General features: G+C 41.2%; 1 protein-coding gene across 4 annotated transcripts in view; it reads right to left on the bottom strand.

The window, feature by feature from the left end:
* The window catches only part of ADARB1 (adenosine deaminase RNA specific B1), a 79146-nt gene extending 56783 nt beyond the window's left edge, over positions 1–22363 (bottom strand). For 2 of the 4 annotated variants that reach the window (XM_067469899.1, XM_067469888.1), the window contains exon 1: positions 22179–22362. Coding sequence is in view for 1 of the 4 variants with exons in the window: in XM_067469884.1 (XP_067325985.1) it covers positions 21560–21586 (27 nt within the window). In the remaining 3 variants the exon portion in view is untranslated. Of the gene's footprint in view, positions 1–21559; positions 21602–22178 lie in introns of those variants that run through there. The other 2 variants (XM_067469893.1, XM_067469884.1) reach the window with 2 other exon arrangements.
* Between the last annotated feature and the right edge of the window lie 4641 nt (positions 22364–27004).

Below are 27004 nucleotides of genomic sequence, written 5' to 3'. Positions count from 1 at the left end.
TTCCTGCTTCTTGGCATGGGGTTGGACTGGATGGCCCACAAAGTCTCTTCCAACTCTATGACTCTATGATTCACACACACATCTATCTATGTATATTAATTCAAGCTGTCGACACAGAATCTGTGTATGTGGAGGGGCTACTGCATATACTACAGCTATTATGATAGTAAGAAGGCAGCAATGTCGTTTAATATAGATAAGAAGAAGAAAAAGCCTTGGGAGACATTTTGTTTTACTTTCCCCCAGAATGATCTCATCTCTAGTTGTCTTTTTTTCTCCTTGCCCTGGTCGCCTACCCTGTTCTGCCTTTGTTCATCTTCCCAGCTGTGATGAGTAGAAACACCCACTTTCTGCCCACTTCCTAAATATAGAGGTCTACATAAGAAAGCACAGCATGCTGGGTGTCATTGCTTGCGCTCCCTAATACACCTACAACCACAAGGCAGAGATCAATTCTGAATTGGCACAGCAACAGCACCATAGTTTCCACACGTATCTTCCTCTGTCTCATTTTTGCTTTAAACAGACTGCAGCTTCTTGAATAAAATTGTGAAGTTGGACATACATTCGACAGGGCAGGAGCCAGACCCTTCCTCGTGCCTCCTTGGGAATTCAGATCTTTGGCCAGCTACACACGTGGCAGGGATTTGTTTACCATAAAAGGGGCTTTGTCCATAATTCAGACCCAAACAATGCTTTAAGATCGTTACGCCAAGGTTATAAAATCAACCACACAAGCAAAAAAGCAGGAGCCTGTATGCACATACACACACAAAAATACTTTCACTGAAAGCTCGCTACCCAATATTTATTTTTCTCCTGTGTCTCTGTGTGTGATGAGCTGTTGTCTTGCAATCTATTGAGTTATACAGGCTGTAAATATGAAATTCCTTTTATTCTTTACAGCAGGCATGGCCAACTTAGAAGGGTAGAGGGCTGCACTAGCGGCAGGAGATCTTAGAGGACCACCTGCTCCAGGGCATTTTCATCATGTTTTGGGGACTTCCTGGTTCATTATAGGTCAAGGGTAGGCCTTTATTCTTTAAAGAAAAAAAAAACAAGCAAGAACTGAGAAAAAGTTACTTTCTGTTTGCTTCCTATTTCAAACAAGGACTCTCTTGGGCCTAAACATGCCCATGGTGAGACCAAAATATGATGAAAATTTTCACCTGAGGGCCCCCAGAAAGCTATCTAGAAAACTTAGGCAAAAAAGTGTTTTTGAAAAAGATTTTTGTAGTTATGAATTTACAAGCCCTAAATGCAGGAAGTTGTCTGTATCAACAGTCTCAAATATATCCTTTAGTAAAATAGTTGCATTGAATCAATTTTTCCCTCAATATTAAATGGAACAGGTGATTAAGTGCTAAGTTCTTCTCTTTGTCCCATCAACCTCAAATTTGGTAGGGACCGAGGAGAGCAGCATCTTACTGGCCCCCAGGATCCGGAGTCCCCTCTCAAGCCCCATCGACACTGCCATATAATCAAGTTTCTAAATTCAGATTATCTACTTTGAACTGGATTACACGGCAGTGTAGACTCATATAATCGAGTTCAAAGATAATCTGGATTCAGAAACTGGATTATATGACACTTTGATGGCTGAAAGTGAGGAGGAGCTGAGGAGCCTTCTAATGAAGGTGAGAGAAGAAAGTGCAAAAGCTGGGTTGCAGTTTAACATTAAAAAAAAAAAAACAAGATTATGGCAACCAGACTGATTGATAACTGGCAAACAGAGGGAGAAAACGTGGAGGCTGTGACAGACTTTGCATTTCTAGGTGCAAAAATTACTGCAGATGCAGACTGCAGCCAGGAAATCAGGAGACGCTTACTTCTTGGGAGGAGAGCAATGACCAAGCTCAATAAAATAGTGAAGAGTAGAGACATCAAAATGGCAACAAAGATCCACATAGTTAAAGCAATGGTATTCCCCGTAGTAACCTATGGATGTGAGAGCTGGACCATTGGGAAGGTTGAGCGAAAGAAGATAAAATGCTTTTGAACTGTGATGTTGGAGGAAAGTTATGAGAATGCCTTGAACCATGAGAAGGTCCAACCAGTCCATACTTCAGGAAATAAAGCCTGACTGCCCATTGGAGGGAAGGATATTAGAGGCAAAGATGAAGTATTTTGGCCACATCATGAGAAGACAGGAAAGCTTATGATGCTGGGGGAAATGGAAGGAAAAAGGAAGAGGGGCCGACCAAGGGCAAGATGGATGGATAGTATCCTTGAAGTGACTGGCTTGACCTTGAAGGAGATGGGGTGGTGACGGCTGACAGGGAGCTCTGGTGTGGGCTGGTCCATGAGGTCACAAAGAGACTGAACGAATGAACAACAACAAAAATGACAGCATAGATCCAGCCCCAGAGAAGCTACTTTCTTTTCACAGAAATGTAAAGACCTTTCTGCTTACACAACAATTTGATGATTGACACATCCCACCAAATTAATGTACTGTAACTTGCTAATTGTTGTACTCGTAAATGTGTACATGCTTAATAATATATAGTTTAATCTTTTTAATTGTTTGATCTCATTTTAACGTACGTATCTTGTGGGTTTTTAATAATATGTTTAATTTGATGCACAGTCCCTCTGCAACTTGGTTCCACCACCCCTTGTAAATACCAAAGTCTGAAGTTGTCCAAGTCCCATCTTATACAGTGCTAAAAATATGTTCAAGTCATGAATAGTTGGCTCCATTGATACAGAATCTGTGGATTCAGAAGGCCAACTGTAAGCCAATTTGAGTCCTGAACTGAAGAAAAGGTGGGATAGGTTTAAATATAAGAACAGTTTGATAACTATACAACTGGCCCCCACTGCAATTTCAGGTGGTACCTGATGGTCCTTACCAAAGATGGCCACCTCTTCTTATTTTGCTGCCTAAAATGGAGCATGAACATTTATTCTTCCTCACCCACACTAAAACTCAAGCCTTAGACACGAAATATTTTGATATTAGAAAATTCCCTTGAGTGCAGATCTTCAATATGCTGTTACTTCCATTCAACTAAGCAGTTTGGCATGCAAAAAATCCTTCCTTTTTCTCTTTTGAGTCATAGCTTGTATATAATAAGAAAATGGATAGAGTGATGCATATGTGAGTGACTTTCATGCATAATAGCTCCAATGCTGTGAGACCAAGACATGTGAAACATGATGTAGACACTAGAGAGACAACTGTGACAATCATTTCAAGGTTTTTAGTTCTTTAAAAAAACAATTACTGTACTAAAATCTGATCAATTTAAATATCTCTGTAGCCTACATTACCATTGTCAATCTCTATGGGGAATGCTAATCAATATAAATCTGCCTGTTGCCTACAGTAGCGTATTTACTCACTAGAGAGCAGGCTTCCTTGGACAGAACACATCTATTATTCAGTATAATGGCTCCTATTAAAAGAACAGATTCTACAGGAAGCAAGTTTGATTTTAAAAAAACAACTAACAAAAGCTTCAGGAAAAGTAAATGAGACCACAGAGCAGCGAACAGGGTGGAGATGGCTGCATTTGGAGCAGTTGAGACTCCGCATCAAAAGCTTCCAAGACAAGAGTACAGGCAAAACAGGTGACATATTAGAATAACTTATAAGACAAAAAGCAAGCAGAATACAAATAGCTGCACCCTGAAAAGCTGAACTACAAGAGCAAAAACATACACTGAATGCAGGAAAAAATACTATTCTTGAGAAATAAAACTGCTTCTTATCTGGAAAATCCATGAAAAGGAATACTCAATTAAATGGTATTGGTTATTTTGTCTAAAACAGCACAAATCTAACCAACCTATAGTTTCTGAGCCTGGTTTATTTGGATAAATCATGGCTTGTGGCTTCTCATTCAAACAGAACCAAAAATGAAAGCTACTTATATACAGGTATGTTTATTTTAAAAATTGATAAACCATTTCTTGCAAATAAAAGTAAAAAAAACAGACCTGCCTAACATATTCTGTATAGGGTTTTTAAAATACTAATATACACACTCACGAACACAGCTTTTGAAGAACAGAAGCCACCACAAGAGACTGGGTTTTGCATTTATGTTTGTTTTAAATATATACACCTCACCCTTCTGTCTAAATAACAGGCTTCTGAGCCTGTGACAGTAAGTAACAACCAAAACACCCAAGTCTCCAATCCTTTCCAAATGAAGGTTCTAGAAGAATGATAATGCAAAGTATCTACCCTTTAGGCCTTACATATTGCTCCATCTGCCGATGATGTGTTTGGTTCAACTGCTGCCCTTCCATGGAGCCCACTGGGGTAAACAATACTTCCTCTTCTGAGTGCTATATATTCCAATTAGATCTAAATAGCATTATATATTTTAATCCCTGAAAAACGGGGATTGTTTCTTAAGATAGGCATCAAACAATCTGCAGCTTTTGCTTTTTCTCAGTAACAGAGGGACCTGATGACAGCGCTAGAATGAGGATGGCCACTTCGGAGATGTCCAGGAAGTAAATTCTACATGCGCGAGTACACACACTGCAACTCTCCCCTCCTCTCCATACCTACATACCACTGTAGTTTTATGTATGTGTTAGTATACTGATACAGGCAAATAGGTGTTGCATCTTCCTGGTTTCCCACTGCATTTATTTACAAATCACTGGACTCCATCCAGTTCCACTACTGCCTTCCTCCTTCATGTTATATTTTCTTGTCAGAATAAAGTCAGCCCTCCACATTCACTTGTGTTGAGTGCTCAAGACCCTGTTGAAGTAAAAAAAAAAAGATTTTTTTTTACCAGAGCGAATGCCTCTTTAGGATTCTCAGATCCTTCAGCATAACTCTAAAGTCAACTTCTGCCATCGAGTCACACTTAAAGACCTAGAGATTTATAGAAAGAACATTCATAGGGAGATATTAAATATAAAATCTTATTGATTTTATATATTGTTGTAATTTATTTTGTGTATTGTATTGCACCTTTGTGCAATAAAATACAGGGCATAAATAAAGTATTATTGTTGTTGTTATTATTATTATTATTATTATATCAAATCTGCAAAATTCAAACCCACATGCATGGAGGGCTGAAGATACTTGGTTCAATAGGAGTGCCCTTCAACCCTAGGAGTGCCTTGAAGTTGCCTGTCAATTTACAGCAATCCAATGAATTTCACAGGATTTTCTTAGGTAAGGAACATTCAGACCTTGTCTGTCATTATTCTCTGATGTCTAAGAGCACCAGGAGTTCCTTGCCAGTTCTCTATCTGAGTAGTAACATCAAACTTAGCCCTACTTAACTTCCATGATCAGGTAACATCTTGTACCCTTCGGCTATTTAGACAAAAATAGTTCAACAGCTAGGTCTGGGCTAGGTCTGGGTTTTTGTAATCTTTCAAGAATTAGTTGAAAATCCCTCTTCATCAGGTTTGTAAGGCTCCTGCCAAAAACATTCTTCTTGAGATTCATGCAGAATACCTAATAACCAGCAAAGAGTCCTTCATAATGTTACCATAGGTGATGTTGCACCTGCACAAACCATTTCCTCATGTCACCAGCTGCCTAAGCAGCACTGCAATTTGAGTATTTCTGTTTTTCTAATCAGTACCTTGACTTTCAGTGGTGAAAGGTTCTGTTGCCATTTCCATCATTCTGCTACTGAGAGCCTCATATTCTTCAAGGATTCACTCAGTACTTCTCCTGGCTAAACTGTTTGTTCCAGGTGGATTGGCACCATTAAGCATAAGTAGTCAGCTGATCTGATGACCATCGGTAGTCTAGAAATGGTACTATGTTGTGTCTTTAATTCTATCACAGGGAGTCTTAATCTCGATAATGCATCTGCTCTTCTTGGGTTGGTAGCGAAACTCCTACCCCACATTTATATGAGTCAACATGATTCCTTATCCTCTTCTTGTCCTGTGTCACTTTCTTCCACTCTCCTACCTTTGCTCTTTGTTTCTTTCTCTTCCTTGGAAACCTCCTCTTTCTGATATTAGAGGTTGTGTTTGCTTCCTCTCATCTAAAAGCATATACCCTCTGATCAATTGAAGGATTCAGAGACATGCCTCAAGTCCCATCACCACCTCTTCCAAGATAGTTAGCGACTTCCATGTGGTTCTTGTTCTCTTCACACAAAAAGAAAACATAGCATTCACCCTACAGCAGTGGTTCCCAACCTGTGGTCCATGAACCACCAGTGGTCCACAAGAATGAAAATATGGTCCACAGCCTCACAATTATTACACAGTTGCCGCAAAACCACACAGCAACGAGAGCAAGTGGTCTTGCAAAAACCCCTTATAGTGCCGAAGCAACAGGGATGTCGGGAGGGGAGAGGCTGACTAAGCATGAAAGATTGTTACTACTACATCAGCTCTAGATTATTAAATATGGTTTTCTGTGGGCGAGCAAATGACAACTACTCGATGGCATATGTTCTGTATCAGAAACTAGAACTGATGTGATCTAGCCAATGCAATCTTCTGAATCAGCACCCCAAATAACCAAAACGAATCTAAAGTAGGCCAAAACCTGATTTTGCTTCTTGGCAGGGGGATGGCCCATGAGGTCTCTTCCAACTCTATGATTCTATGGTACTAATGTTGGAGAGTGGTCCCTGGTCAAATGATCCCTGGTCAAAAAAAGGTTGGGAACCATTGCCCTACACGATAATGGAATAAATCACCCCAGGGGCTCTTTTATACTACACAATTATAGCACCATGATTCCACTTGAAACACCATGGCTGTCTTTTATGAGTTTGTAGTTTTGTCAGGAGCACTAGAACTCTTCTCTGGCTGAGAATTCTAAACCATCGCTTCAAACTGCAAATCCCAGGCTGGAATCACATTGGTTACAGTGGGATCATAGCACTGTAGCTGTGTAATATGAAATGCCATATCCCTGAAGTCTTCCTTTCTATGCCAAATTACCACACAATCCTATACTATTTGCTCATTCCAACAGCTCCCTCCCAGGAAAAAGAAGCCTGTGCTGCAGAGTTTGCCTTTTCTCACTACTCCCAGCTCAGGACTGTAGCCCTGTCCCAAAGCCATTAAACACAACAACAAAAGCCTCATATCCTATTTAAACCAATGGTTTAGGAAAAAATGGGTAGGAAAAAAGGTTCTGTGTTTGAATTGTAAAGCAACATGAAAACTGCAATCCCTTGTGAAAACAAAATCCTCTCTTCTTGTTGCATTAGAAGCTCCAAATGAAGTTTCCACATATCAACAACTTTCCGTGCACACTTCCACTGTATATTTATATCTTACTAAGTGTGAATGTAAAAGCTTATTATATGGCTGATGTTTTTCTTCCTGTTTTTACAGGGCAAAGAAAAAAGGCAGTGATGACCACTGCCAGGAAGTCCCTTGCTTCCTTCCAGGATCTATATTCTGCAGCTGACCTTCTGGAGGCAACAGATTATAAGAAATGCTTATTATTATTATTATTATTATTATTATTATTATTATTATTTGGATACAGAAAAATCTGTATATTATGGTAAAAAGTCAAGAGGGGAGATGGCAGAGGAGAGAATTAAACACATATGTACAACTAGTGGTACCCTGCCACGCGTTGCTGTGGCCTATAGTAAATCTTTTCAAAGTAGAGGTAGATATCTGGAGTATTATGAAAGAGAGGTACCTACCTATTCCTTCCCCCTTTTTCTCCCCCTTTCTCTCCTTTCTTCCTTCTCTACCTCTTTCTTTCTTTCTTTCTTTCTTTCTTTCTTTCTTTCTTTCCTTCTTTCGCTCCTTGGTTTCATCCTTCTCTCTTTCCTTCATTCCCTCCCCCTTTCTTCCTTTGCCTCCTTTCTTCCCTCCATGTTTCCTTCCTTCTTTCATTTTTTATTTCCTTTTCTCCTTCCTTCTTTACCTCTTTCCTGCCCTTCCTTCCTTTTATTTTTCTTTCCTTTCTACTTTCTCTTCTTCCTTCCTTCGGTACCTCTTTCTTTCCTGCCTTCCCTCCTTCCTTTCTTCCTTCCCATTGCTTACCAAACCCTTCTCGTGCTTTATGTTGGGTCTTGGGAGTCCTACTACCTCCCCTTTCCCTGCCACGCGCTGCTGTGGCCCACCTTACCTCCCTCTTTCTCTCCTTCTTTCCCTCATTCCCTTTTCTTCTTTCCTTCTCTCCTTCCTTCCTTCTCTTCCTCTTTCCTTCTTCCTTTTTTCTTTTCCTTCCCTTTCTGTTTCTTCCTTCTCTGCCTCTTTCCTGTCTTCCTTCCTTTGGTTTTTGTTTCCATTCTTCCTTTTTTCTGTCCTTCCTTCCCCCCTCTTTCTCTTTCATTCTCTTCTTCCTTAGCTCCTCCTTCCTTTTCTTTCCTTATATCCTTCCTTCTTTCTCTACCCATTTCTTTCCATCCCTCTTCATTTCCTCTTTCTCTCTTTTCTTCCTTCTCTACATCTTTCCTTCTTTCCTTCACTCTTTGCTTCCATGTTTCCTTCTCTGTTTCCTTCCTTCCTTCGATGTTTTTCCTCTTCCTTGATTGGGCCCGCCGCGGGGAAGGAAGGGGGCGTGTCTTACCGGAGGGGGGTGGGAGGAGGAGGATTGAGTGAGGGAGGGAAGGGGTGGGAGGCGAAGGAAGGCTGAGTTAGATGAAGGAGGGGGAGGAGGGATGGTTTTGACAGGGCAGGAAGCGGCGCGGCAGGAAGATGGGGGCGTGGCTTGCACGGAGGGAGCGTTGGCCGGTAGGCCATGTGCGCGTGCCAGGGAAGTTGCGGCTGGGTGCCACTGCGCATGCTCAGTTGTTTTGTCATTTTGTGTGTTGTTGTGTTGTTTTTTACTTTGATTCGATTTGTTTGTACCTTGTGGGTTGTGGTAGGTACATGGGAATTTTGGTTAATTTTCGTTGGGGGGGGGGGGGTTGAGTTTTGCTGTCCCGTTCGACGCCACTTTTAGATTTATATATATAGATAAGGTAGAAACATGATAAATTTCACCATCAAGGCTCCACTAGGTTTATTGCCATGATCCCATGCTATGGTAACACTACATTACACATACAAAGAATTACTTAAAATCAGTAATTCTGAACTATTCTAAATATGCAAAAGTTAATCAAAACAGGCAGGCCCGTAGCCAGGATTTTGATTTGGGGGGGGGGGGGGAGTGTGAGTCCGAGTGAAAAAGGGTCTACCCTACCAAACCTTTTGTATCGTTACCCCAATACCCCCATGCATATGGGATATATTGAGCATGGTGATCAGATAATAACATGAATAAACATAACAGTTTAAATATTGTACCAGTAAGGCCTTCTCGCAGACCACCATGAGAATTTCGGGGGGAGGAGTGTAAAGCCCCTCAAGCCCCCCCGCCCATGGCAACATGCCTGAAAACAGGCAAATATACTATTATATCATATATACAGAAGAGGCAAATATCACACTGGGTTCAACATTGTGATATTTGGGAGGAGGGAGCAAGCTTGTTTTCTGCTGGAGACTGGGATGCAGAACAACGGCTTCAAAGTACAAGAAAGAGATTCCATCTGAACATTAGGAAGAACTTCCTGACTGTGAGAGGTGTTCAGCAGTGGAACTCCCTGCCCCGGAGTATGGTGGAGGCTCCTTCTTTGGAAGCTTTTAAACAGAGGCTAAATGGCCATCTGTCAGGGGTGCTTTGAATGCAATATTCCTGCTTCTTGGCAGGGGGTTGGACTGGGTGGCCGATGAGGTCTCTTCCAACTCTATGATTCTATGAATCTATGATCATGTCAGGAGCACCTTCCCCTACTACATGAAGGAGGCATGAGAAGAGTGTTCAGGGAGTAATTCTAGAAAACATCACCCCAAAACTCCATTGCCTCAGCATTATATCAGCTGATTCTTCTATCTTGAAGATAAAAAGTTTTTGAAGAAAAAATATGTAATGCTTCCCAATTGTTTTAGGATGAAGACTGACACAAGTAAAACATTCAGATTAAAGCAACAGACGGATGCATATCACCCACGAGACAGCAAATTTAAATAACCTAACCTTGTCCAGAAATCAGTAAAGATCCTCACACATCATGCTATTTCAAACTGTGCCAAATGTTTACATATCTAAAACCACACTCATTTTTCCAGATACATCTGCTAGGAAGCTTTAAGAATGCCTTCCCCTCTAAATTGTAATTCCACTGCTTGTTATGGGCATCAGCAGAGCAATTAATTGATTGCTGTTACCATCAGTACAATTTTCAAAGAAATGCGTGGATGCCAACGGCTATTCCTACAGTGGCTAATCATCATGCCTGTCTGGCCTCTAGGATGCAGCCAGCAGCATGTAGCATTTGCTGCAGATCTGAGCATTGCAGGATTTCTTTTTCTTCTAAGGAACAAATCTTAAACAAACCATCTATGCTAAACTATGCTCCGATAACATTTCTGATCAGAGTTGTGAATGATTCTAAGAATATTCTGAAGTACTTATCCTTGTTATCTAGGAAAGAACATTTGTTCCCGCATAACTCTGATCTCTGCCAGAAACACCATATAAAATGATGTGGTATCAGCACATCTTTCCTGGAAGAGAAACCAAAAATAACACATTCATGTCAGGATTCATGGTATTTCAAGGGAGGAACAAAATTACCCAAATCCTGCTTTCTCTCAGATCTGAATAGCAAAATGATGCTGGAGGAAGTGATCCCTAAGATTTCCTGAATAAAAGGGGGGGGGGCATGAATACTGCTGCACATAACTTGTCTGTTGGTGCCAACTATGATATCTTGGGATTTAAAATGTTATTTAATTTATGATAATTGGGATTTATATGTATTGTTTATGTGAGGCAATAAGATAAGGAGCTCTTAGGAGGGAAGGGATGGAAAGCGAAGAGTTGTGATGGGTGAAATGTCTAATGGGATCTGAATTAGTTTGATGACAGACAACTGGGGTGACAATTGCTATGGTCAGTCAAAAATGTTAGTGGGAAAGAAGAAAGGAGTGAGTGAAATAAAGATAAGTGTTTTTAGTGTTTGTCAGGTTTAGGAATTATTAGTGGTGTTTAAGAGTTTGAATTAGCTGGGAGTGCAGTGTGTAAAAGTGTGTGAGCTGTGTTCTAAATACATAAAAGAATATAATCAATCTCTTTTCATGTTCAATTTCTGGTTTGTTTGTGGTTGTTTTTTTGTATATGATGTTGGCATCTGGGAATGCTACACATTAGAAACTTGGATTCAGACAAGTTGTCTGAATCAGTAAATACAAACGGGTCATGCCCAGTAGGGCTATAAGTTGCACAACAGCTCACACAGTACTTTGAGGGAATTCTCATAGTTGGTAGCCAGAGCAATAGGACAGGAGGGGATACTTACATTGATGGCGGAGGTGGGGCAAAGGAAAGCTCTCATTCCTGGGAGTGTACCATGAGATTTATGGAAGTCTTCATGTTTGGTGGCAGTGAAGGTTTAGGCAGAGCTTCACGCCTTATGGAAAAACAATGGATGAGGTGATAAAACCGCACAACAACACATCTGAAAATTTTGGATGATCATTTCCAGCAATTGCATGTGTGTGTGCATGTGTGTAGATGGTCTCTTAGGCCCCTTCTACAATGCCATGTAAAATCCAGCTTATCTGCTTCCAACTGTGGATTATCTGCCTTGATAATATGCATTATATGGCAGTGTAGAAGAGGCCTAAGAACAATTCCATGTAGGTCCAGAAGCATCTTAAAATGGTACTTAACTAACCCATGCTAGTTACCATGAAACGTTTAATACATAAATGATTTCATATAAGCCTATAAAGTCTGCCATCTCTCCCTGGAGCCCTCTAACCCTCACTGGCAGAAGGGCCAACTGTCAGGAATTCAGGAAGCTGAAGTCCAAAACACTTGGAGGACCATAGGCCAGGAACCATTGTTTTAAGAGATCCCTCATGCAACATTTCAAAACATTCTGGACTAACTTCCTTTTTAATAATTTACTGATAGAGCTATCCAATAATAATAAAAAGTGCAAGAGAAATGCTATATTTAGTTGTGCATTATCAAAATATCCATTAATTATTCAAGGTCTACTTTCAAGACCATCCAAAACCAACATAGTATAAATTGAAAACTTTAAATTACCAACCAAAATTGATTAATGTATCTGGCAAGTTTCCGCACTGATCGAAAGTTTGGAGCCAGGACTATAAATCAATCTATCCATCTGCTAAAATTAATACACAATGCCCTACAGAATCAATATACTTTATATTAGCAATGTGTCATTTGCAAGTCAGTGGCACACTGTCATAAATGAAATAGGCTAAATTCATCAAAATATTGGGTCTTGTTACCACCATGTTTTGTAAAAACAACATTATTACATCCTCATCATCCTCAAAATGCAATATATTGCAAGTAAAGTTGCTACGTGTAGCACATTACTTCAGAGCTCCGCTGCTGGATTGTTGTGGTCCCCTATTGAAATTGGTTCAGAAATGCCTGGAACACAAAATGCAGTAACTACCATACCTATTAATAAGCATCATACTAGTCTTTGAAATAATTTTGAGCTGAAAATGCCCTTCCTCCCCCCCCCCCCCCCCCAATGAGTGTACTTTTAGAGATCTAGCAGCAATTTTTTTTAAAGAGAAGGATGTATAAAAGGAGAGGGTGCAGATAAAGGCAATGTTACATGGAAATAAAATGTATATAAATATGACCTATGGAAACTAAGTGTAAGCAAGAGCGTGTAAAGTTGAAACAAGAAAAATATTGTTTAAAAAAGGTAGACACATGTAACCTATTGGCAGGGACGGCTCAACCCATTACGCAAAGTAAGCATTTGCGGTATTCAAAATTGTTCGTGCTTTGATCAGTCCGGCTCCCTTAGTCCAGAACCCAGCAACCACGGCTCTTACAGCAGTGGCATTCCAGAAATTTTTCACTGATAAAATCACCATGCTTCGGCAGGAACTGCCCCCTACAGTCGATACCTTGAGTGAGCTCGAGACTTTGTGGCTGCTTAGTGGGCCTATCTTTGACCGATTTACTCCGCTTGACAGGGAAGATGTCGCCGGAATCCTGGCTGCTGCAAAACCAACCACCTGTTCCCTTGATCCATGCCCCTCTTGGCTGGTTAAGAGCTGCCTGGAAGGTCTACTCGATCCGTTGAGTAATATAATCAATGGCTCTCTTGAACAGGGGGTCTTCCTGGACAACCTAAAAGAGGCAAGGGTTCGTCCCTTGATAAAGAAGCCTAGCTTGGATCCCATGACCATTGCCAATTATCGTCCTCTCTCTAACCTTCCATTCTTAGGCAAGATGATAGAGTGGGCTGTACTGGGACAATTGCAACCCTGCCTCAGCTCCATACTTATGTTTACAGTCAACATCACAGAATAATGTATAATGTGATGTAGATCTGATCATTAGGGTACAAACTTCTGTTCATTTATATGCCATTTTTATGCCAGTTGAAGCTCTGCAAGTGTCAGCTGCAACCAATGCCAATTGCAGTTGCAGCCAAATTAACAATGCTTATGGACATCCCATAAAATACTGCATTACTACAATACTACAAAAAGAGAGGAAAATAAATCACTCACTGATGTCAAAACGCATTGTCTTATCAACTCCTCCTCATTCCACATTCACACCATGGCAGATCATAGGAGATAGACAAAATCTGCATGTTCACTATAAATCATGAATCTCTGATAACCCAGATATGTGATGTCAAGTATATACACACACTGGCACTTTTTCTCTTCAAAAAACTAGGCACACTTGAAGCACACAAGGGAGAATTGTGAAGGTATTGTACAGACTCAAGAGTATATTGCAAGCAGTTGTCTTTCCAGAATACCCACAAATATTCTTCCCCTGGATTCCAGATGCAATAAACAACAGAAATATCTATGCCACCATCCCAGCTGAGTGTATAATGCCAACATTTCCCATCAAGGGGAATGAGAAATATTACAGCTCAAAATATTAGTACAGTTATTTCCTTCTTCAGTAAAGCTTTGCCTACCCCAAAATTGTGGAAATTCATTCTCTGCCTATTGATTTGCGCTGAAAAATATGGCATCTCTGAAAGAGGTGCTAGGTAATGCTTTAAGACGTCTAAAGCCAACACTTTAGCGAACACATGCCCTTTCATTTTCTGCATTACATAAACTAGGTCATCCAAGCAGTAACAACAATAACCAAACCCCAATTTCAGATACTGAGTTTCAAAGACTTAGGGTCACCAAAAGTACAGATTAACAGTACATAATAACAAAACAGGCTATTAAACTCAGAAACGCATGCAGCTAAATCCAATGGTTATTAGAAATTAAATCCGAATAAGCCCAAAGACACTAACTCTTAAAGTGTAAGCAGTACTGCAATCTTACCTGGCAATCCCACTCATTTTTATCAGAAGTAACTTCCACAAAATGAAACTTTCTCACTACTAAACGTGCTCCAAGATTTAATGTAATTCATTTGCCTTTGTAAGCTCATTTGATAATTTAACTATGACTAAAGATGCTTTACTGGTATTCTGTCAATAACATCTCCATAAAAGTAAGTAGTGGCAGGAGAAACATTCAATACTGTTTACAATTTAGAGTAAGCATTCTTTCTTCCCAGTTGAATGATGAAAGTGTCCTATTCTGCCTGGTAAAGGATTTGATAAGGATGTTATAAGCTTAAACCAAGAAGCACTAAGAAAATGTTATCTTAATTATTATAGCCTTCATTATCCACTGCTATCCTGTTCCTTCAAGATAGCAGAAGTCTGTCCCAGAGACTTGGCAATCGGGATCTGTGATAGCTTCTAGACACAGAAAGTCCTGTCAATAAAGTAGTGGTAACAATAAAAACATTCTTTTTAGAAATGTAATTTACTATTGAAATGGCCTTAATGTGAAAGCAGAACAATACTTTCTGATAGCTTATTTATTTCGGAGAGTTCTGTGCCACCTTTCTCCAAAGGCGGCTCATATCATTTTAAAAACATACATAGAACATAAATCATCAACTAAAACAGATAGGTAAACAGATAGGTGAAGTCCAGTCATGTCTGACTCTGGGGTGTAGTGCTCATCTCCATTTCTAAGCCGAAGAGCCGGCGTTGTCCATAGACACCTCCAAGGTCATGTGGCCAGCATGACTGCATGGAGCGCTGTTACCTTCCCGCCGGAGCGGTACCTATTGATCTACTCACATTTGCATGTTTTCAAACTGCTAGGTTGGCAGAAGCTAGGGCTGACAGTGGAAGCTCACGCTGCTCCCCAGAATCGAATCTGCAACTTTTTGGTCAACAAGCTTAGCAGCTCAGCACTGCGCCACTGGGGGCTCAAAAAAAACCCCAGATATTCCACATTAAAACAATGAAAGTTAAAAACACTCTAAAGTGTCCCATGCAGTTCAAAGCTGCTTCAAAAAGGAAGGTCTTCCCACCTTTCCTAAAAGACATCAATGTGGGAGCCGATCTAATTTCCTCTGGCAGTGAGTTCCATAGCTTCAGAGCCTACCTGAGAATGTGCCTTCTCTGGTGGCTTTTAAATACATGTTGGTCCTGTACTGTGTGGAGAGGAGAGCCTCCTTACTAGACCTTAATGGTCTGTAACGGAGAACACAGTATCTCAAGTAACCTGGCCCAAGGCTGTGCAGGGCTTTATAGGTTAAAACCAGCATCTTGAATTGGGCTGGGAAGCCAATCGGAAGCCGGAGCTGTTTCAACAGGGGAGTGGTGTGTTTCCTGGAATCTGCTTCGATAAATAACCTGGTTGCTGTTCTCTGGACAAATTGGAGTTTCTGGACACTTTTCAAGGGCAGTCCTACATAGAGTGCATTACAGTAGTCCAAACGGGATGTAACCAGTGCATGTACCACCGTGGCCAAGTCAGATTTCTCCAGGTATGGTGCAGTTAGCACACAAGTTTTAATTGAGCAAAGGCAGTCCTAGTCACCACCGCTACCTGGGCTTCCATGTTTAAGGCGGAATCCACAACCACCCCCAAACTGTGAACCTGGGGTTTCAGGGGGAGTGTAACCCCGTCCAACTCAACCCTATTCACAGATCAACCTTATGCAAGACCAGGAGTACCTCCATCTTATCTGGATTAACTGCAGGGTAAATGAGGCCTGCATTTCACAACTCAATGGGAACTAGAAGTTAGATTTTTCAAGTTCAAGTCCTACATTCAAACAACTTTGTCACACTGGATGACCTTGATCAAAGTTACTTTACTTTGATCTACTTCACAGAGCAAGGACAAATGAGAAAGAGAAGAGCCATGGACTAGCTCATCATTGGAAGAAAGGCAACATCCCCTTGTATGAACCTTCTCAGGCCCTGAGATCTTCAGGAGAAGCCCTTCTCTCAGTTCCACGTCCATGAAGATTTTATCGATATCTGTATGTATGTATTTTATTATTTACAATTTAGCTTGTAAATCGCCTAGAGCATCTTGGATGGAGGGCGTTTAATAAGTAATAAAATGATGATGATGATGAGCTCAAGCTCAGTTGGTGGGAATGAGAGAGCGGGACTTCTTGACAGCTGCCCCTCAACTCTTGACTTCTAAGGGAAGTCAGAATGGCCCCCACCCTACTGTCCTTCCAGTGGCAAGTTAAGACCTTTTAATTCAGACAGGCTTTTAAAGATGAAGGCATTTAAGAGCAATTTGGAGGGTGCTGCAGTTTTTAATTTTAAATATTTTAATGGTTTTAACTGGGAATTTTTAAATACTGTTTATATTTAATCCTGTTTTAATATTTGCATATTTTTATATTTCAAATTTTATGCTGATGCTTTTATGTTAAGCCACTTTGAGTCTCCTACAGGAGAAATAAAGCAGGATATAAATAAATACAATAATAATGACCATGTTACACAGTTTGACAGTAACAATACATTATATAACCTATGTAAACAATTGTGTGAATACAACCTGTTCATCTACCAGGCCAGTTGGTGCAAACTATTTACTGCAATTTGCATTCCCCCCTTCCCCTTCTTGTACTTGTTGCATATCTTTTATGTGAATAGGCCACTTGTGCCACATTCATTGACTTGTTTTATTTTTATCCAACTTTTCCTCATAAGTGCAGCTCAAAGCAGCTTACAATATTCAGTAAATATGGTAAATGCTTCAGTAAATGTAGAAGTAAACCATGAAATCAGATCTTCATGCTCAGAACAGAGAATGAAACTAATAAGGTTACCATACTTAAATTTTAAGATGCACTTACACTGTAGAATTAATGCAGCTTGTCACCACTATAACTGCCATGGCTCAATGCTATGGAGCCCTGTAAGTTGTAGTTTTACAAGATCTTTAGCTTTCTCTGCCACAGAGTGCTGTTGCCTCACCAAACTACAGATTCCAGGATTCTATAGCACTGAGCCATGTTAGTTAAAGTGGTGTCAAACTGCATTAATTTAATGGTGGAGATGCACCCTAAGTCTGGACCAAACCAATGAATTATTATCTGTGAAACGTTTTACTATTAATATTAAAATATCATGTAATTAAAAACAACGTAAAGCATGAATGAAGAAAATATATATTTGAAATGACTTCAGGCAAGTACTTGCTTCTCAGAGATGGCTTGTCATATGTAATGAAAATTAAATACAGCGATACAACACTAGAAATAAGATCCGTAAGATATCGATAATTTTATCCACTAAAATTAAGAGTATTTAAATTTGTATGCAAGCTAAAAGCAAGAAGATTATTGGAAAGAAGGAGATCCCACTTTTACCTAAACAGATTGCCTGAATAAAATGTTCAATCTCATAGTCTCATTAACATTTTTCTTTTGCCAAGGTTGCAAAAATAGATTTCCACTTAGTAAATCTGAACACTGTGCCATTCTGGATGATATGTTAGTGAAGGTAATGGTTATCTTCAGCTACTTTGAAACTTCAGCTTCATTGAAACCATCTAAGCAGAGACTTAAATCTACTATGCCAAAGAGAGGATAAGTTATATTGCCTCCATTAATGTTAAAGAGTAAGACTGCAGATGTAAAGATAATATGCATCTCATGTACTCAACAACCTAGGTTCTTGGGAGTGAAGGGATATGAGATAGATTCGTTTAAAAACTCATATTCCAGGAAGATTTGTGAGAGATGGTCTTGTTTACATTTATAAGACCCTCAAATAATACTATTGTGAATGATCTCTCTCTAGAAAATGATCTGCCATTCATTTTACATGTGTTCAACGAGAGTTTTAAAAAAAGGGATGGCAGCAAATTCTGTATGCAATTCTCTTACTCTTAAAGCAAAAGACTGCCACTTCTATGAGCCGGAAACTGGCACTTCTGGTAAGGAACCAATGAGTTTTTGTCTGAATCCATGAAAGTCAAATCATTTAGAATCCAAAACAACATAAAAGCAATCCAAACCTTTTTTTGATCTCTTCTGTATCTGATTTAGTAGGTTTAATCTGACCAACTGTTACACTTTTTTATAATCCATACTGCAAACATGCTGCTATTTGCTAAGTAAATAAAAAGTAATTGGGCCTCTATCAAGACATTAAATGGTAAACCCATCTTAAAATTAGTTTTTAAGTATTACTTTTGAAGAAGTGAACCTGTATGTGTAAAAAGAGAGATCTGTGTGCAATTGGAAGAGACATAAAGACGCTAAAATAAACTGTCAACAATTTTCTCCGACTGCAGGGTTTGCCCAGGGATATGATTCACACTTAATTTCCTTTTCGGCCTACAGTGGGCTTTAAGAGCAAAACATTCTCCTGATTGGCTTTACTCTACTGTAGTAAAAGCAGAGCATTATGGTAGGTTGAGTATCTTTGATCCAAAAGGCTTGGAACCAGCAGGATCTTTGGATTTTTTTTTTCAGATTTTGGATTTTTTTCAGGTTTTTAACATTTGCAATGGGACCCAAGTCTAGGCACAGAATAAATGTATGTGTTACAAACATAAACATAGCATGCGTGTCTGTGTCTTGTTAGGGGCATAAAACAATGTTTGTGTACACTGAACCATTGGAAAGCAAAGGACGTTGAACCTACATCTTAAAGACTAACAAATGCATTATGATGCACACTTTTGTGATACATGAAGCGCTATCCTCAGTTGGCAACTCAGGAGGGAAAAATAGCCAGCACTGAGGGAAGTGGGGTGCAGGTAGGGCTGTAAAGGAGAAAGTGTGGAAGAACAAGGGGGTGGTACTGTATAGTATTTAAATTAACAGTTTCTAAGTGTTTAGGTGATTTCAAGTAACATGTGCTTAATTTCATTGGAATGTTTATACATCGTAGGTTTTAAACTGCACTATTTTTTAATATTGTGAGCTGCTCTGAGTCGCTACAGCAAAGCTTTCTGAACTGTGTGTTAATATATCGATGCAGTGCGTGTGTCACAAAAATGTTAACAAAAATTCTCTGAGGCTAAGCAATAAATCATATATATATATCACTGGAAGTTTTTCATGAGACATTGTTATAATTTATGTATGTATCTATATATCTCATATGGGGTTGGGTTAACCTCCAGTTTGCTAGTAAAACTGAATTACCATGTAGGGGAAATGATGATTGTCTAAAAAGGTGAGCAACCAACATGGAATGTCTGGAAAGCTCTGGTATAGTGTTTTAATTATGTTTAATACTTAGGCGATTTGAAATGACTCACAGGTTTAATTTTATCTGAATTTCTATATGTGGTAGATTATAAATTGCATTGGTTTTTTTAAATGTTGTGAGCTGCTCTGCATCTTCATGAAGGGAGAAAGGCAAGCTAGAAATATAAGAATAGTGTTGATGATGGTGATGCAAGAAAAGCAGGGTACACATAATAATAATAATAATAACAACAACAACAACAACAATAATAATAATGTGTTAGTGATGCAACAAAAGCAGAATATAAATATAATATTTATAATAATAATAATTGATGGTGATGCAAGAAAAGCAGAGTATACATATAATAATAATAGTAATAATAAAAATAATGATGATGGTGGTGAATGAAAAGCAAGGTATAAATCAGGCCCGGGGGCAAATACGGCCCTCCAAGGTAATTTACCCGGCCCTCGCTCAGGGTCAACCTAAGTCTGAAACTACTTGAAAGCACACAACAACAACAAAAACAACAACAACCCTATCTCATCACCCAAAAGGAGGCCCATACTTCTCACTGAAATACTAATAAAATTATATTTGTTACAATTTTTCATTTTTTTAATTATTGTATTGTTTTAAGTGTTTTTTGCACTACAAATAAAATATGTGCAGTGTGCATAGGAATTTACTCTTTTTTTTCAAATTATAATCTGGCCCTCCAGCAGCTTGAGGGACTGTGACCTGGCCCTCTGTTTAAAAAGTTTGAGGACCCCTGGTATAAATACAATAATAATAATAATAATAATAATAATAATAATAATGTTGACAATGGTAATGTAAAAATTTACTTATTTATTTATTTACTTTATTTGTATACCGCACTCTCTCAGCCCGTAGGCGACTCAGTGCAGGGTATTATTATTATTATTATTATGTTGATGATGGTGATGCAAGAAAAGCAAGGTATGAATATAATTTTTATCATAATAACAAAGTTGATAGCGATGCAAAAGTAGGATTTAAATATGATATTTATAATAATAACAATAATGTTGATGATCATGATGCATAAAAAGCAAGGTATAAATATAAGAACAACAACAACAATGCTGATGATGGTGATGCAAGAAAAGCCAGGTATAATATAATTATTATTATGTTGATGATGGTGATGCAAGAAAAGCAGGGTATGAATAATAATAATATTAATATTGATAGTGATGCAAAAGTAGGATATAAATATAATATTTATAGTTATTATAATTATTATTATTATTGATGGTGATGCAAGAAAAGCTGGGTATAAATATAATATATATAATTATAATTATTATTATTGATGGTAATGCAAGAAAAGCAGGGTATAAATATAATATTTATAATAATAATAATGTTGGGGATGATGATGCAAGAAAAGCAGGGTATGAATAATAATAATAAAGTATTGTCGAAGGCTTTCATGGCTGGAATCACTAGGTTCTTGTGGGTTTTTTTCGGGCTATAGGGCCATGTTCTAGAGGCATTTCTCCTGACGTTTCACCTGCATCTATGGCAAGCATCCTGTCTGTTTTGTTGATCTGTCTTGTTGATTGTTAACTGTTGTGGATTGATGCTGTTGATCCTGTTTGTTGCGTTGTTTTGTTTTAATTGCACTGACACTGTTTGATAATTGTACCATGTAAATCGCACTGAGTCGCCTGTTAAGGGCTGAAAAATGCGGTATAGAAATAAAGCAAATAATAATAATAATAATAATAACATGGCCCTATAGCCCGAAAAAACCCACAAGAACCTAATGATAAAGTAGGTTATAAATATGATATTTACAATAATAATAATAATTGATGGTGATGCAAGAAAAGTAGTGTCTAAATATAATCATAATGTTGATGATGGTGATGCAAGAAAAGCAGGATATAAATATAACAATATAAATTACACAAGAATTGTTGTTGTTGTTATATTGATATTTACATGCACTCCACTTCTCTCTCTTGCTTGCCTGCCTGCCTGCTTGCTTGGGGTTGCCATCCTAGCTGCTGAAAGGAAGCCTCAAATGAACTCACTGGGGCATCCTTCTGTATCACAGGCATGAAAGTCTGTGAAACGGTGTCAAACCAGAGAGTGCCCGAGGGAAGGGGGCGAGGGGTGCGGGGAGAGCCTCCCCCCTTCCCGGGAAGGGCGTCCCTTCTTCCTCCGGCGGGAGGAGGCCTGGCTGGCAGAGCCGGAGCCCGGAGCGCCAGAGTGGGCTGTACCACCTCGCAGGCGGCAGAAGGGGGAGGGGGAGCGCTGCAGCCCAGGCGCGCCTCCCTCTCTCCCTCCCTGAGCTCTGCGAGGCGGCCCCGGCACCCCGTGTCTTGACAGACCCCTGAGGACATCCGGGTCCTTGGCGCAGCCCTCGCGCCTCTTTATCCAGCACCCCTCTCCCTCCCCCCCTCCCGCCCGAGAGTGGAGGCACCCTCCACCCTAGCGCTTCAGCCTCGGCGGGGCTGTCATGAGCGGAGGGACGTGGCCTCTACCAACGGCATTGCGGGGGGGGGGGAATAGGAGCAGACCTTGGACAGCAGCAGAGGGAGGAGGGGGGGAGAGGAGGGGGCTGCGCTTCCCGCTCCGCCTGCACCTGTCGCCTGAGAGGAGAGGAAGGGGCTGAGGGGAGGGAGAGAAGGAGGGAGGGGGCTCTCCTACCTCGCGCAGCGCCTTCCCCGGCGAGGCACCTCTGCCGCCGCGGCTCCTGCTGCTGCTGCTTCGGGCCAGCCTCCCTCAATCCCTCCCTCGTCCTTGGCTCTCTCGCTCTCTCTTGCCGGAGCTCCAAGTGGCGCCGCTCCGCTCTCGCTGCCCGGATTGATTGGTTTGGCAGCGGAGGAGGGAGGGAGGGAGGGAGCGGGGAGGAGGCCAAGGAAGGGGAGGAGCCAGAGACTGAAGGGGAGACACGCGGCGCGCATGCGCGGAGGAGGGATCGGCTTCTCTTCTCTCTCTCTGCGGCCTCTCTTCCCTTCTTCCAGTTCGGGTTTTTCTGCTCTCGTGGACTCTCCACTGGTTGCATCTACAACAGGCATGGGCACACTTGGGCCCTCCTCCCACTAAGTGTTTTGGACTTCAACTCCCATCATTCCTAACAGCAGCCTCAGGCCCTTTCCGGCCGAGAGAGAAATGGAAGGGGCCTGAGCCTGCTGTTAGGAATTATGGGAGTTGAAGTCCAAAACATCTGGAGCAAGGGCACAAGTTTGCCCATACCTGCTGTAGATAAATAATAATAATAATAATAACAGTACCCCGCTACCATTTCCCCAGGGGACTCGGTGCGGCTTACATGAGGCCGAGCCCAAATACAATACAAGCAATAAAACAACAACAACTTACTTACTTAGGCGATCCCTTGTTGGAAGAGTAAGATGGTCTTCCTTGATGACTATTTTTGTGGGTTTGTAGGTGGCTATTCTTGACCTGCATCTTCTCCCACAGTGAAGGCATTGGTTTCCAGGTGGAAGGCGGTCCCGGTCAGGGTTGGCTTGATGCGCCTTCCTCCTGGCACGTTTCTCTCTTTCACCCTCCACTCGTGCCTCCTTGAATTCTGCAGCACTGCTGGTCACAGCTGACCTCCAGCTGGAGCGGTCAAGGGCCAGGGCTTCCCAGTTCTCAGTGTCTATGCCAGAGTTTTTAAGGTTGGCTTTGAGCCCATCTTTAAATCTCTTTTCCTGTCCTCCAATATTCCGTTTTCCGTTCTTGAGTTCAGAGTAGAGCAACTGCTTTGGGAGACGCTGGTCAGGCATCCGGACAACGTGGCCGGTCCAGCGGAGTTGATGGCGGAGGACCATCGCTTCAATGCTGGTGGTCTTTGCTTCTTCCAGCACACTGAAGTTTGTCCGCTTGTCTTCCCAAGATATTTGCAGGATTTTCCGGAGGCAGCGCTGATGGAATCGTTCCAGGAGTTGCATGTGACGTCTGTAGACAGTCCACGTCTCACAGGCATATAGCAGGGTTGGGAGGACAATAGCTTTATAGACAAGCACCTTGGTATCCCTACGGATGTCCCAGTCCTCAAACACTCTCTGCTTCATTCGGAAAAATGCTGCACTCGCAGAGCTCAGGCGATGTTTATTTCGGTGTCGATGTTGACTTTGGGACTTTGGTGGAGAGGTGGCTGCCAAGGTAGCGGAAATGGTCAACATTTTCTAATGTTACATCATTAAGCTGTATCTCTGGCATTGGGGAGGGGCTGGCTGGTGACTGCTGGAACAGCACTTTGGTTTTCTCAATGTTCAGTGACAGGCCGAGCTTCTCGTATGCTTCTGCGAAGGTGTTTAGAGTGGCTTGTAGATCTTCTTCTGAATGCGCACAGACGACATTGTCATCAGCATACTGGAGTTCTATAACAGATGTTGTAGCCTTGGTTTTGGCTTTCAGTCTGCTGTGGTTAAACAGCCTGCCATCTGTACGATAGATGATTTCCACTCCGGTGGGAAGCTTCCCGTCAACAAGGTGAAGTATCATAGTGATGAACACAAGTAATTAAAATAAAAAAAATAAAAAAAACATAGACAATAAAATATACAACATTATCAATAAGACAACACACAATTAAAAACAGTGGGAAGGCCAAATGTAAAATTAAAATTGGAAGTGATGCTGGGACATGAACGAAAAGGTGATAGTGGTGTTTGTGGACGGGCATACGAGCAGACCTAAAGAAATGTAAAGTGCTTTGGAGGACAAAGTGCTATGAGATCATTATTCCGGGAAGGCGCAGTGGAACAGCCACGTCTTCAGGCTCCTCCTGAAGACTGCCAGAGTTGGGGCCTGTCTGATGTCTTTAGGGAGTGAGTTCCAGAGTCGAAGGGCCACCACCGAAAAGGCCCTCTCTCTCGTCCCCACCAATCGCACCTGCAAGGCTGGTGGGATTGAGAGCAGGGCCTCCCTGGATGATCAGAGGGATTGCGTGGGTTCGTATACAGAGATGCGGTCACGCAGGTAGGTGGGTCCCAAACCGTTCAGGGTTTTGTAGGTAAGAACCTGCACCTTGAATTGGGTCCGGTAGATGAATGGCAGCCAGTGGAGCTCCTTGAACAGGAGGGATGACCGCTCCCTGTAAAGAGCCCCAGTTAACAACCTGGCTACCGCCCATTGGATCATCTGGAATTTCTGGGCCGTTTTCAAGGGCAGCCCCATGTAAAGTGCATTGCAGTAATCCAGTCAAGAGGTGACTAAGGCGTGGACCACCTTGGCTATAGATCCGCCTTCCCTAGGTACGGTCGCAGTTGGCGCACGAGTCTTAGTTGTGCAAAGGCCCTCCTGCCACCACTGACGCCTGACCCTCAAACGTAAGTGTCCAGGAGGACCCCCAAACTGCGGACCTGTGACTTCAGGGGGGAGGAGGACCCTCAGTCTGGGACATTTATACATATGTGGTGGCAATGTAAATATGTAAGTAATTTTGTGTCAGCTCACAGCAGCCGTCTGCAATAACGACACAGGACTCCGATCTGTAATCAATTAGAAACTTTACTGCAGGATGCTCAGACATAACGAAAGCCAAGATTGACCAGCAGCCGCTGGTCATCTCCTTTGTACCCACCCCCACATTTGAAAACACTCTTCCTGCCAAATGTAAATCCCGCGCAACTCTCCCACCAAATACCAACTGCCTTCCCCCGAGGTCACCAGCTGCAGTGTCCTTATCAGTGCTCTACGTCAGGACCCTGGTTTTCAGCGCCAAAACTGAAGGCCTGGAAACCGGTTCCTGACAATTTTGGGGGGAAAGTACCCTATATACTCGAGTATAAGCCGACCCAAATATAAGCCAAGGCACCTAATTTTACTACAAAAAACTGGGAAAACTAATTGACTCAAGTATAAGCCGAAGGTGGGAAATGCAGCCGCTACTGGTAAATTTCAAAATAAAAATAGATACCAATAAAATTATATTAATTGAAGCATCAGTAGGTTAAATGTTTATTAATCTATATATATAAATCTGTAAGGGGCATCCAACGGGACAGCAAAACTCAAAAACCCCCCAACGAAAATTAACCAAAATTCCCATGCACATACCTCAACCCACAAGGTACAAACAAATCGAATCAAAATAAAAAACAACACAACAACACACTCACAAAAGGACAAAACAACTGAGCATGCGCAATGGCGCAAAGTCCCCAGTGCGCGCACTTGGCCAAACGGCCAACACACTCTCCACACCTCCCTCCCCCCTCCGCCAAAGCCCCTTAGGATCCCAGTAATTACAGGCCCATTCGTTTAATAGATATTGTTGCCAAGAGGAAGGCGAATCAAGCCAACCCTGATCGGGACTGCCTGCCACCTGGAAACCGATGCCCTCACTGCGGGAGAACATGCAGGTCAAGAATAGGGCTCCACAGTCACCTATGGACCTGTTTGAACCCCTGGCCATTAAACTGTGGAGTTCCTCAGAGTTCCGTTTTGTTTCCCATGCTCTCCGTTGAGAGAGATCGGAGTTTTGGAGTACGGTGCAACCTACATGCAGATGACATCCAACTCTACTACTCCTTTCTATCTAAGGTCAAGGAAGCTGTCCTGACCCTAAACCCATGCCTGCCATCAGTAAAGGGCTGGATGAGGGCAAACAAATTGACACTTTAAAAAACATATTTTATTATGTTATAAACACAAATCAATAAGCCAAATTCCAAGTGTTACACTTATAAATCCTGAGTAATTCAACAAATATTAAAGACATTATGCTAATTTACACTGGTGTAGATTATATTTTTCCCACCCACCCCTCCCTCTTCAACCACAGTATATTTCTACTAATCTTGCAGATCCAGCCACTGATAGAGTCTTTGTATTTTTTTTCTTTGATGTGATCGTTTGCTCCTCCATTTTTCACCCAGTTGAAGTAGACCTTCCATCTATTTGTAATGACCTTTGCTTTGTCCATTCTTGGTGCTTGCTTAGTCATAATTCCCGTAATGTCTATTAGCACTTGATCATACATATAATCATTTCAATTACTTAACATCCATTTCGATTTGTCTTTCCGTCCTCTAGCAATCACAGCATGGGCTGCTCTTACTGTTACCTTAAATAACTCCTGGCAATTGGTTTTTATACTCAGATGATCCAACACTCCCCATAGTAGCAAATCATTATTAATTTGAATTTTTATCTAGAATATCTCCTGAATTTTTCCTTGTATCATTTGCCAGAATTTTTTTATTTCAGAACACTCCCACCACATATGTGAATAAGTACCTTTTTCTTTATTACAATGCCAACACTTCAAATTCTTTCCTTGGCTTATATGGTAAAAGGAACAAATTGACACCTAACCCAGACAAAACAGAGCTGCTCCTGGTCAGTCAGAAGGCAGATCAGGGATTAGAGATCCAGCCTGTGCCGGATGGAGTTACACTCCCCTTGAAGATAGAAGTTTGCAGTTTGGGCATCATCCTGGACTCGGCATTGAACCTGGAGGCCCAGGTATGCGCGGTTCCTAGGAGGGCCTTTGTACAATTAAAACTTGTGTGCCAACT

The sequence above is a fragment of the Anolis sagrei genome, chromosome 1, assembly GCF_037176765.1.
Source record: "Anolis sagrei isolate rAnoSag1 chromosome 1, rAnoSag1.mat, whole genome shotgun sequence".
NCBI lineage: Eukaryota > Metazoa > Chordata > Lepidosauria > Squamata > Dactyloidae > Anolis > Anolis sagrei.
Note: the sequence above shows the minus strand (reverse complement) of the source record. Positions and strands in the feature narration are given on the sequence as shown.